Source organism: Rhinoraja longicauda, chromosome 22 (assembly GCF_053455715.1).
Source record: "Rhinoraja longicauda isolate Sanriku21f chromosome 22, sRhiLon1.1, whole genome shotgun sequence".
NCBI classification, from domain to species: domain Eukaryota; kingdom Metazoa; phylum Chordata; class Chondrichthyes; order Rajiformes; family Arhynchobatidae; genus Rhinoraja; species Rhinoraja longicauda.
This window is the reverse complement of record NC_135974.1, coordinates 9,554,291-9,567,970: the sequence shown is the minus strand read 5'-3', so window position 1 is coordinate 9,567,970 and position 13,680 is coordinate 9,554,291. Positions and strand designations below refer to the sequence as shown.

At 43.9% G+C, this 13,680-nt stretch overlaps 1 protein-coding gene across 2 annotated transcripts in view; it reads right to left on the bottom strand.

Moving 5' to 3' along the window:
* The window catches only part of lama5 (laminin, alpha 5), a 277,790-nt gene that overhangs the window by 77,316 nt on the left and 186,794 nt on the right, over positions 1-13,680 (bottom strand). For both annotated transcript variants that reach the window (XR_013548716.1, XM_078418700.1), the window contains exons 29-35: positions 13,022-13,119; positions 10,427-10,631; positions 8,821-8,947; positions 7,913-8,052; positions 6,424-6,539; positions 4,281-4,492; positions 872-1,076 (exon numbers count right to left, since the gene is read on the bottom strand). Coding sequence is in view for 1 of the 2 variants with exons in the window: in XM_078418700.1 (XP_078274826.1) it covers positions 872-1,076; positions 4,281-4,492; positions 6,424-6,539; positions 7,913-8,052; positions 8,821-8,947; positions 10,427-10,631; positions 13,022-13,119 (1,103 nt within the window). In the remaining variant the exon portion in view is untranslated. The remainder of the gene's footprint in view (positions 1-871; positions 1,077-4,280; positions 4,493-6,423; positions 6,540-7,912; positions 8,053-8,820; positions 8,948-10,426; positions 10,632-13,021; positions 13,120-13,680) is intronic.

Below are 13,680 nucleotides of genomic sequence, written 5' to 3'. Positions count from 1 at the left end.
CGCAGGCAGGTTGGACTAATGTAGATGGGACGTGTTGGTTGGTGTAGGCAAGTTGGGCTGAAGGACCTGTTTCCATGCTGTAAAACTCTATGGTTCTATGACTATTTCATTCTTTTTTGTTACAGCAGAGACTGCACGCAAAAAAGTTAACATATGCACAGCTCGTTTCTCTCTGTGGACATAACAAAACGTGCCCCAACCATAGTTTGCATTACCTCTCACATAGCTTGCTGCCAAACAGTACTGGCTCTTGATAACATCTGATTGACTGAGATGGATTAGTTAAGCCTCAGACAAAACCGCAGAGATAATAAAGTTGCTCAGGAATCTTGACAAGATTCTGCTACATTCCTGGTGTTGTGAAGCTTCACTAGATGAGATATCAACGGCATCAGCTATGATGGGCTTCATAAGTCAAAGGAGCAGAGTTAGGCCATTTGGCCCATTGAATTTATTCTGCCATTCAATTATGGCTGATCAAATGTTCCCTCTCAACCCCATTTTCCTGCCTTCTCCCCATAATCTTTGATGCCCTTAGGGGTGGTAGAGTTGCTGCCTCACAGCTCCAGAGACACGGGTTTGATCCTGACTGCGGGTACTGCCTGTATGGAGTTTGTACATTCTCCCCGTGACCACGTGGGTTTTCTCGGTGTGCTCCGGTTTCCTCCTACACTCAAAAGACACACAGGTTTGTAGGTTGGTTGGTAACAGTAAAGTAGTAAATTGTCTCCAGTGTGCAGGGTAGTGCTAGTGTGTGGGGCAATTGCTAGTCAGCGCGGACTCGGTGCGCCAAGTCTGTAGCCGCGTGGTATCTCTAAAGACTTTCTAATCAAGGATCTGTCGATCTGTGGGTTACGATCACCCGGCTCACCTGCACTGGCCGCTCTCGGTGTTACACTCCGGCCTGGCCGAGTCCTGAATGCCCGAGTGGGAGCAGTTGCATTCCTCGCATCCTATCAGTGGGTGGCAACCAAACGCCCGTGGTTCACAGGTGACGCACTCCGGGAGCACGGTGCGCGGGGGGCAAATGCAGTGACCAGTGACCTCTTCACACAAACGCCTGCCGCACTCACACGCTGAGGAAGGAACAACACCAATCAGCAATAAAAAAAGACACCACGTGCCGGAGTAGCTCAGCGGCTCGGGTAGCATCTCTGGATAGAGGGGATCTTATCGAAACGTATAAGATTATTAAGAGGTTGGACACGATAGAGGCAGGAAACATGTTCCCAATGTTGGGGGAGTCCAGAACAAGGGGCCACAGTTTAAGAATAAGGGGTAGGCCATTTAGAACTGAGATGAGGAAAAACTTTTCGAGTCAGAGAGTTGTGAATCTGTGGAATTCTCTGCCTCAGAAGGCAGTGGAGGCCAATTCTCTGAATGCATTCAAGAGAGAGCTAGATAGAGCTCTTAAGGATAGTGGAGTCAGGGGGTATGGGGAGAAGGCAGGAACGGGGTACTGATTGAGAATGATCAGCCATGATCACATTGAATGGCGGTGCTGGCTCGAAAGGCCGAATGGCCTCCTCCTGCACCTATTGTCTATTGGGTCAGGACCCTTCGTCAGGCTGATTGTAAGGGTGGGGGGTGGGAAGAAAGCTGGAAGAGAGGAGGGACGGGACAATGGGTGCAAACCAGAATCTGCAGTTCCTTGTTTCAACAAAAATTAGCAGACTGTCATAATTTGTTTGTGTGGGTAGGGCCAGCGTACATCCATTCTCACCACCCCTTCCATAGTTCCTTCAAATATGTCCCCTTTATAGAATAAGTAGAACAATAATCTATTGCCAGGCTATTGGGCGACTGTATTGAAACTGCAACAAATGCTGATGCAAGGAACAACAAACACTGGTGTTCTGAATAAAGTGGAGAGAGAAACAGTCAGTATCAAGGCTGGTGACTTCACCAGATCATGAACCTGAAGTGTTAACTGGTTGTCTCTCCACAAGATGCTGCCTGACCTGCTGAGAATACTTGTGGCGGCAGTGAGCATTGAACTGAACCCAATTTAGAATTAAGAAACACAGATGACGTCAAAATTGTAGTGGACAATGAAGGAGGTTGCCTGAAGGTACAGCAGGAAGTGTGATTAATGGAATGGCTGATGGAATCAAACTCTGATAAGTGAAAATGGTGCATTTTGGAAAGATAAGCAAAGGCAGAACATACACAGTCGAAGGCAGGGCCCTGGACAGTGCAAGAACAACACGACCTTGGGATGCAAGTGCATAGCTCCCTAAAACCGGTGACACAGGTAGACAGAGTGGTGAATGAAACATACAGCAGGACATAAATCAGTTACAGATATGGGTGGTGAAATGACAAGTGGAGATTAATCGTGTGAAATCTGAGATACTACACATTGGGAGGTCACGTGTAAGGGGAAGTACAAATGAATGGCAGGGGCCTGCACAGAACTAATGTACAGAGGGATCTCAGGGCCCTAGTCCAAAGCTCCCCGAAAGTAGCACCACATGTGGATAGTGGCAAGAAAGGCATATGTATGCTCGCCTTCATCGATCAAGGAATTGAGCAGAGGAGTTGTACAAATTGTTGGCGAGGTCGTACTTATATAATTGGGTATAACTCTGCTCACCACACTATAGGAAAGATTTGATTAAGCTGGAGGGTGCAGAAAAGATTCATAAGTATATTGCCTGGTTTTATTTATTTATATGTAAATTTAAAATATATATATATATATATATACATATACACACACACACACACACACACACACATATATATATATATATATATATATATATATATGTGTACATATATATATGTGTGTGTGTGTGTGTGTGTACATATATTATATAAATACATATACATGTATAAATATATATATACATATATGAATATATATAAATGTAAACATAGTACACTGTAAACATAGTACTAAATGAGAAAAGAAAGTTCAGTGCGTGTATATCTACACATACCCACATATACATATATCATTCACACACACACACACACACACACACACACACATATGAATGATATATGTATATGTGGGTATGTATAGATATACACACACTGAACTTTCTTTTCTCGTTTAGTACTATGTTTACAGTGTACTATGTTTACATATTCTGTTGTGCTGCTGCAAGTCAGAATTTCATTGGTCTATCGGGGATATTTGACAATAAAACACTCTTGACTCTTGGATCATACAACTTTTTCATATGGTTATTGTAGGGAACAAGCACCGGAGAAAGTGGTAGAGGCAGATACAATCATAACAATTAAAGATCGATCAGACGGGAGCTTGGATAGGAAAGATTTAGAGGGTTGTGGGTCAAATGCATGCCAATGGAATTAGTTTACATTGGCATATCTAAACTAACTCAATTTGCATCCATTTGGCCCACACCCCACTAAATCTTTCCTATCTATGCTCCTGTCTGATCGATATTTAATTGGTATGATCCGATAGAATTGTATAAGATCATGAATGGAATAGATAGAAAAGGGGAAACAAGAATTAGCATAGGAGAAGAGAAGAATACGGAGGTACTCTATTGAAATGATGTTAAAGGTTACACCAAGGAGCCACTGTGTTAAAATTGCATGTCATTTCCATGATTAGTCCGGATAGCTCATTGATTGATTTAATTAAAAGACACATTGGCCTTCATCTGTCCGAGAGTATAGAGTATAGAAATTCGGAGGTCATTTTGCAGTTATAAAGTACGTTGGTGATTGTGTTCAGTTCTGGGCTCCATGTTATAGGAAAGATGTTGTCAGATTGGAAAGGGTGCAGGGAAGATTAACAAGGATGTTGCCTGGGCATGAGGGTCTGAGCTATAAGGAGAGTTTGAGCAGGCTAGGACTCTAATCCATGGAGCGCAGGAGGATGAGGGGTGATCTTATAGAGGTGTACAAAATCATGAGAGGAATAGATTGGGTGGACGCGCAGAGTCTCTTGCCCAGAGTGGGGGAATCGAGACCCAAAGGGCATAAGTTTAAGGTGAGGAGGGAAAGATTTTATGGGAATCTGAGGGGTAACTTTTTCCATGCAAAGGGTGATGGGTGTATGGAATGAGCTGCCGGAGGAGGTAGTTGAGGCTGGTACTATCGCAATGTTTAAGAAGCAATTAGACAGGTACATGGATAGGACAGGTTTAGAGGGATATGGACCAAACGCAGACAGGTGGGACTAGTGTAGATGGGACATGTTGGTCGGTATGAGCAAGTAGTGTGAAGAGCCTGTTTCCACAATGTGAGGCTCTATGAGTCAACGACTGTAAAAAAAAAACACAAACAACTCTTACGTCTGCAGTTCGGGAATCCATAGTGGCCAATGGCGCATTGGGAGCAGTCACGGCCAATCACATTGGGTCGACAGTCGCATTGCCCTCCAAAGGGTTGGCAGGAAGTGCTTGTTGCACCCACCTCGTGGCACGTACAAGGCAGGGCACCGTTGTTGTAAAAGGCAGTCAGTGAGACCATGGAGTCCTTGCAAAACGTTGAGGCAGTGGCAGGGCTGGGAGAAATACTGAGAGTTACCATCATAGTTCCACGACGGGAGAAACGGAATGACCAATACAAGAAAAAAACCAGACTTGCAATACACTTCCCAGTCTTCAGAGAATGCATAGGACATAGAAATGTACAGCACAGGAACAGGCCTTTAGCCCACAGTCTCTGTGCTGAACACAATGCCAAGCTTACCAATCTCCTCTCCCTGCACGTGATCCATACCCCCTGTCCCTATCTAAAAGCCTTTTAAATGCCACTGATGTATTTGCCTCCACCACCACCACCCCTGGCAGTGCATTCCAGACACCCACCAGAAACCCTTGCTGATAAACCCTCACAACGTATGCCGCATTAATTTATAGTTTTAGTTTAGAGATATAGTGCGGAAACAGGCCCTTCGGCCCACCGGGTCCGTGCCGACCAGCGATCCCCGCACATTAACACTGTGTCCTACACCCACTAGGGACATTTTCTTTTACATTTACCAATCCAATTAACCTACAAACCTGTACGTCTGTACTACCCTTAGCACTGATAGTTACTACATGTAGCACTGATAGTTACTACCTGTAGCACTGATAGTTACTACCTGTAGCACTGATAGTTACTACCTGTAGTACTGATAGTTACTACCTGTAGCACTGATAGTTACTACCCGTAGCACTGATAGTTACTACCTGTAGCACTGATAGTTTACTCGACTGCATTCTTAAAACCTGCACAGAACAAATGGCTAGAGTTTTTGTGGACATTTTCAACCTCTCAATACTAACTTCAGAGGTCCCTTCCTGCATTAAAAGGACATCCATAATACAAGAAGTGTAAGGTGACATGCTTCGATGACTACCGACTAGTGGTATTAATGTCCATGGTGATGAAGTTCTTTGTTACGCCCTTGTAAGGACCTGGACCCACGACAATTTGTTTACAGATCAATAATGAATGTGATCTTGATGGCTCTCCACTCTGCACTGGATCACTTGTACAAATGAACACGACCGTCAGGCTGTTGTGTTTGATTGCAGCTTGGCTTTCAACACCATTAATCCCTCTAAATTTATCATCAAACTCAGAGAACTGGGTCTCTGCTCATTCATCGCAGTTGAAACCTCAACTTTTTTCATCAGCAGACCACAAGCAGTATGAATTGGCAACAGCACAGCCCTCAATAGATGGGAGATCAGTAACCTGACACATTCATTTCCTGATATTATTCGAAATCCCTGTGCAACACTGCAGGGTCAATAGTCCTTTATGATGAACTGCGCGTGGGCGTTGAAGTTCAGAGGTGTATCAGATGTAGTGCTGGAGACACCTATCATTAGATTTGGTTTCAGTGACCAGATTGGAAAGGAACTCATTTTGAAAAAAAGGACAGACTTTTAGAGAGGAACAACTTATTAAAACGTTTACCTATGCAGCATCTGCTCGGAAAGATCTCCTTGTATTTCAATGCAGTGAAGTATCCTAAACTACAATGACACTTTAGAAAGGCAACCCATTTTATTGAGCATCACCTTCCATTATTTAGCACAAGTCAAAGTTTAGGATATTGAGGCACGGCCTACATTTTATGACAGAGTATAAGATGAAGTTCTTTCTTTGGTGTTACAATTTGTGGGAGGATTGTTGGCCAAGGTACATGGAGACAATTTCTCATCGTATCGCAGGCACTTAAGAAAATAACTAAACTGGAAGATGCATTAGTGCTCCAATTTCTCACCATAACCACCTCACTGGAGTAGACAGGTATTGAGCCATGAAACCACTCTCTTGTCAGCTAAGCAGATGCAGGTTTCAATCTGCTGATAACCTGCACAGGCTAGTTGATCAGTTCAACAGAAATAATCACAAAGATAGTTTAGATGATTTGGAAAATCCTCACAGTACATAAACAACTTTTGATCTTGTGTCAGACTTGGAATAAGAACTCACTTGATGTAGAAACTGTTTGCTCCACAGGTGCTGATGAAATCATAAGACTTGTCCAAAGGTTCTTCTAACAGGTAGTTTGAGTTGTAGCTTGCTTCTGGCACAATCAAAATGTAGGCCTGGAAAAGTATAAAATGAGACAAATTGTAGAAGAACACGATTCTGGATTCAGATTAGATTATTGTCATACAGCAGGATGCAATGAAATAGCGTGTTCTCATGAAGCTCACACAGTAAACAGCATACATACAGTAAATACAATAAATAAACAAATGCACCCAGAAGAACAGTGCAAGACTGCAGTGCAATCCACATGGGGTTTGTGTGGTATAACATGGGGAAATAGGTTAGGAATTTATTCTGTGAAACTAGATGTATCACATGTGCAATACATGTGCACATGAATTTGCATGAGTTTGGGGAAGGGGGCAAGGTTGGGGAAAGGTACAAGGTCTTCTATGGAACTGGTAGGACTTGATGGGGGGGGGGGGGCAGGGTTTGTGTTTAAAACTATTATTTATACACCAGCTGCCTGGAAAGATCTCCTTGTATTTCAAAGCAATGAAGTATCCTAAACTGCATTGACCAATTAAAAAGAAAAACACGTCGTATTGAGCATTTTATTGAGAGTGTGTGTGTGTGTGTGTGTCTCTTTGGCTAGACAATCCAGAAGCGTTTGACATAGCATGGTCCCAGTTCAACTGCTAAGGTTTTTGTCCGAGGATAGTTGAGCTCGAGTTATTTGGGGCTTTGAGTTTTTGACCGCCACCCGCAAGAACAAGCCAGTGCGGGGTCAGACATCACTGTCTCCTGCTCTCAGAAACATCCAGACTCTGGAGGTGTTCTGACTTCCAGGGACTACAGCAGTGAGGTCTGAACTCATGATCACATGGCTGAGAGTTCAACTTCAGTGCTCTAAAATATCTCATGGGACGTCAGAATAGGATGACTTTGAGAACCAGCTGATATTCATATCATATCATATCATATATATACAGCCGGAAACAGGCCTTTTCGGCCCTCCAAGTCCGTGCCGCCCAGCGATCCCCGTACATTAACACTATCCACTAGGGACAATTTTACATTTTACCCAGCCAATTAACCTACATACCTGTACGTCTTTGGAGTGTGGGAGGAAACCGAAGATCTCGGAGAAAACCCACGCAGGTCACGGGGAGAACGTACAAACTCCTTACAGTGCAGCACCCGTAGTCAGGATCGAACCTGAGTCTCCGGCGCTGCATTCGTTGTAAAGCAGCAACTCTACCGCTGCGCTACCGATATTAAGAGTCCTACTCAGAATGTAGACACAAAAAGCTGGAGTAACTCAGCGAGACAGGCTGCATATCTGGAGAGAAGGAATGGGTGATCTTTCGGGTCGAGACCCTTCTTCAGAATGTCCTAGTCAGAATGCTTAGTCAAGTCAAGTCAAGTCAATTTTATTTGTATAGCACATTTAAAAACAACCCCACAAGGTCATTTCGTTGCTTACCAGCCACAGAGTCTTGCCATCAGGGATGCGAACGATAACGGATACGTCATTGTCACTTATGTCCAGAACAATCTTATTTTCACAAAGGATTGCTGTGCGGCATCCATACCCATGTGGGCAGAAGGAGGCGTTGGCATGACCTGGATTGAAAGAAAAGCAAGATGTTTGTCATTTAAGACCATGTGGGGAAATACGAGTGTTGGCAATGTAGATACAACATTGGGCTCGAGGACCAGAATAGTAACTCCACGACAGGTTTGGTATATTATTATCCAGAGGCTACAGTGTGGGTTGGAAGCAAATGGCGGTGACATGGGAAAGGCACAAGGAGGTAAGTTCTCTTTGCTGTATTTGCCCTTCCCGGATAAGATGGGATCTCACCAGAGAGGTCTGATCCACCCTCTGGCTGAAGTAATCACAACCACCAGATTGCTGTGAGTCAGAGTGAAGGATATTGTCTCACGGAAAGGAGTTGAGAAATACAACATAACTGGAGGAAAGAAATTAGCATCTCTGACCAACTGGGATCCATAAAGTAATGCTTCCTGTATATCACAGTTTGAGGCCACAATCCCCTCCCATCATATACTCTGTCCCTGACTCACTGAGGCCCTCAGGTCCCATGACAATGACTGTAGTCTTCACTCCACAGCGACGTACTGCTCGAAGACCACAGTCTCAGGCACTCGTCTTTCTTACCGGTACCTAGCCCGGCTGCAAACACAGGCCTTCAGCCCTTCCTGCCATGCTCCACCTCACTATCCCACCCTCACCCTCCTCGTGAGGCCAACGCCCAACTCTCTCAGACCACCAGCGCCTCCCTTTGGCCTACACCCACTGACGCCATCCCCACCAAACCCCCGACCCACCCACATGCTTGGACCACAGTCAAGTCACTGTCGGCTTACCTTGCCAAATCCGCCCTCCGTTAATCAGCACCTCTGCTGCAAAGGTCAGGTGCTCTGGCTGATAGAAGTGGATCACGAAGACGTAGCGACCCAAAGTCTCAACACGGCTACCAAAGATGGCAACAGTCTGCAAAACAGTTACGCACTTTTAGGCAATTCAGTTTTTATGACGTAGATTATTTTGAGCAACAATATCAATCCAACATTATCTCTCTACTTTCTGAGAACTCTATAAATATATATTTATAGTCATAGAATCATACAGCATGGAAAATGCCCTTCGGCCCAACTTCCCTACGCGACCAAGGTGCCCCATCTACACTAGTCCCATCTGGCCCATAATCCATGGGCATCTCAATACATGGCTGTCCACTGTTCAGGAAAGGAATGAAAAATAATTCAGATGACGACCATGTACTGCTGGATTTTCAAGCTATTAAGTCTTTTCAAACCACCTTGCTATGAATATTTTGGCTGCGACTCCGAAATGTATACACTGCCACTTCACACCAAAGCCCGAGTCTGTTATCACCGATGTCTACGTGCTTCATAACAGTGTAGAAATAAGGAACTACAGATGTTGGTTGACCAAGGAAAGACACAAAATGCTGGAGTAACTCAGCAGGTCTGGCAGCATCCCCAGAGAACATAGATAGGTGACGTTTCAGATCGGGACCCTTTTTCAGTCTCCAGTCTGAAGAAGGGTCCTGACTCGAAACATCACCTACCCATGTTCTCCGGGGATGCTGTCTGAACAGGTGAGTTACTCCAGCATTTTGTGTCTTCGCTTTGTAGCATTGATCTGAACAACAGTCAGGTGGAATCCTGACTGATTTGCAACTATGATTTAATCAGAGGCATTAATTCACAGAGTACCACTCAACCTCCCAATACCCACAAGTGAATGCTCAAGCATCCATTCATGCATCATTGGCTCAATCAACATTCAGCAGCCACAGGTCAAGGACGCTGGTCCTTCAACCCAGTGCCACACCACGGTGGACCTCATCTCAAAGCTCCTTCTCCTCTCTGCTCAGTAATCTGCTGCAATATACCTCAGTAAACTGTGCTCACTACCAGCCGACCCACAGAGATCCTCTGTACTGATCGCTAGTCTGCACAGAGCCAGCTGATCTCCCCTGGGGCAGCAGTAGATAAAGAGAGTGAGATAGGGAGGTACAGAATGGAGATGGGTACTTTGGTCCACGCTGACCTTCAACTGTCCATTTACATTAATCCTACACTAATCTAATCTCATTTTATTCTTTCCATATTGTTATCAATTCCCACCAGTATAGCAATACAATGGCAACCTTTCCTGTTCCCTCTCAGCCCTGATGCAGGTTCTCGATTCAAATTGTCGACTTACACCTTTTATCCCACGGATATTGCACTGACCCGGTGACTTCTTCCAGCATTCTGGTCTTGGTTGGTTCTGGTTGGTTTAGTGTTAAAATTAAAAATGACATAGTTACACCGTGACTTCTTCTGGGTCAACTGAAAGGCTAACAAAGTGTCTCACTACTGGCCAACCATAAATGTCCATCCTTTGATGCAGCTGCTTTGGAGCACCAGTGACTACAAGTGAAAAGTAGCTGGACGTTACCTGAGGAAATTGAAGCAAGATCAAGTCAGCTGTCTCCACCATGGTGGGTGGGAGGACATGGGGTTGCTCTGGTTGATAAGGTCTCTCCACAGGAGGGGGTCTGGGCGGATAAAGGTGCAGCAGAGTTGAAGTGGAGGATATTTCCCCTCGAGTCAGTGTAATAGACTGAGATGGCTTCTGAAATCTGGAGGATGAGCAGGAACCACTGCAAGGCAAACGACAAAATGAAACACAATAAAGAGCAAGTCTGAGGTCATCCTATTCGGCCCCCCCGACTCCATCAAATTGATAACAGGCAGTCTTGGAAGTCTATCCTGCCTAGTCAAACCGCATGTCAAAAACCTCGGCATGATATTTGACTCTGCATTAAAATTTGATAAGCAAGTCAACGCTGTGGTAAAAGCCAGCTTCTTCCAACTTCGAACCATAGCTAAAATCAAACCTTTCCTCCAATTCGACGACACAGAAAAAATCATTCACGCTTTCATTTCCTCCCGCCTAGACTACTGCAACTCCCTATACACTGGGATCAGCCAATCTTCCCTGTCCCGCCTGCAACTGGTCCAAAACGCCGCAGCGAGACTCCTGACGGGTACCCGTAAAAGGGACCACATCACGCCGATTCTGGCCTCTCTCCACTGGCTCCCTGTACGGTACAGAATCAACTTCAAGCTCCTCCTATTCACGTATAAAGCTCTAAATGGACACTCCCCCCCCCTACATCAAAAATCTTCTAACCCACCTCTCTAACTCCAGGTCCCTCAGGTCGGCCGACTTGGGGCTACTCACTATCCCGCGGTCTAGGCTTAAGCTCAGGGGTGACCGCGCTTTTGCGGTTGCAGCTCCTAGACTGTGGAACAGCATCCCTCTCCCCCTCAGAACTGCCCCCTCCATCGACTCCTTTAAGTCCAGGCTCAAAACCTATTTCTACTCCCTAGCGTTTGAGGCTCATTGAGGAGGCACTGTGAACTGTTTGCGTGCTACTGTATGTTTCATTTTTTTTCCCATTGGAACCTAATCAGATGTACAGCACTTTGGTCAACGTGGGTTGTTTTTAAATGTGCTATACAAATAAAATTGACTTGACTTGACTTGACTTGACATTGCAGTAAACCAACAAAGCCTGTAGATGTCAGACTGGGGAATGAGGAGAGTTGAGAAATAAGACAGCCTGATTTAAAAAGGGCAGAAACACTAGGGCTGAAATTTAAAACAGTAATAATAAATTTTACATTTTGATGGGCAGAATAAGAGGCAATATGAATTGTTTTAAGAGGGGGTAGGAAAAGACCCGCCTGGGGATGTCTGCACACAATGTATTTAAAGTGTCAGGATAAGATAAATATGCTGGTAAGTCTCTTAACCTCCATCTTCATTATTTTACTCAGGCAAGACCACGCAATGAATTGTAATTGGAAACTGAACATAATATAGACAAAAATCCAGAGACTTTAAGCACTTAAGTAATCCACTGTATATCAGAATGCATTCATGGTGCTTCAAATTCACCGAAATTAACAGAAATACAATATCCAAATCATTCCTGGCATGATCATGAATAACACAGCAATCAAATGTAAGAGTACATGACAATAAGCTGTCATTTTTGTGCAAATCCATCAAATCCCAGCTTGCAAACAGTCCTTCATTCTGACCAAATTCTCAGGGGTTTATAGGTTAATTAGTTTCGGTAAAATTGTGAATGGTCCAGAGTGTTGTAGGATAGTGTATGGGGTAAATCGCTGGTCGGAGCAGAGTCGCTGGGCTGAAGGGCCTGTTTCTATGCTGTATCTCTGAATTCAAGTCTAAAGGTTGGTTTCTCTTTAAATTTTATTGATTTAAAATTACTTCTACACCCTGTCAATAGAAGCATCTGTACTTAAAATGATCGGTCAGCAATATGTTGTGTTGGAAAATAACTGCAGATGCTGGTATAAATCGAAGGTATCACAAAATGCTGGAGTAACTCAGCGGGTCAGGCAGCATCTCAGGAGATCTCTAGATCAGTCTGAAGAAGGGTCTCGACCCAAAAGGTTATCTCCTGAGATGCTGCCTGACCCGCTGAGTTACTCCAGCATTTTGTGATATCTTCGGTCAGCAATAAGTAATCAAGATATCAACACTGCTAACCAAAGAATTTCTGTGTCCCAGGAGTTTGCTGTGTGGGAGAGAGAAGAACATGCAGCAAAAGTATGGCCTTTATCCTACTTGTACCCTATTTGGCTTCAAGAAGACAATCTAAATTTGTGCAGTGCTAAGAATACTCTGCAATATTACATGCAAATAAATGTCGAGCTTTGCCAACAACTAAAAACATTCTTGCTCTACTTTCCCATGGACAGTTGTGTGGGTGATGACCAGGGCTAAATTTTCCACAGCTTATTTTTGGAACCACTATCAGGAAAATATTGAGCTCATGCACGCGACAGCTACCACAGCAAAGAATAACTCTGAGATGATTTTTATTTTGATTCACATATCTATTGTAAATTTCTGTTAACCTCCGCGCACTAGATAATAGAAGCGAAGGGATTGGACAATCCCAGCACTACCACTTAGTAAAACAGGAAAAGCATTCAAAACTGCCCACGTCACCTGTCTGGTTCGAACGTCCCATGAGTGCTGATGCAATGGACACTTGGCCGGACATATTCCATGGCGAACTGCTCATGGGGGATGAGGTACACCTTGTTCTGAAACAGACAACAGATGTCAGGAACTGCACAATCATTGGTCTTGGCCTAGTTCAAAGTTTCAAATCAAAATGTTTAGTTCTGAACCCTGTCAGCCCCAGTTATCTGACAGCAGCAACTACAGCAAGCCAGGATCAACTTCCAAGGTTTTTGCTGTCACTGAACACCACCACGAGAATACATTTTCTTGAAAGTTTCTTAAAAGTACATTTAAGAATGCACATTTAAGAAACACATTCTTGTTAATATACTTTAAGAATTCTATTTTTTTTAAGTACATTTTCTTAAAAATGTTTGACCTAATTTTTTAAGGCAAAGGCATCATTTTACTAAACATCAGATTATGTGGTTAATTGTCCAAATAAAAGGAATCTTTAACCTAAATTCTAAAATATTTGAAAGCAAATATCAATAAATCTTTGCATTGAACTAGGTCTTCGTCCACTGTGTCACACTATTCTCATGTAAGCCACAAATCCAACCAAAATATTGTTTCATGGCTACGGTGTACTCATTGGTGTGTCAACCAAACGCCCATGTACAAGTACAAGTACAAACCCT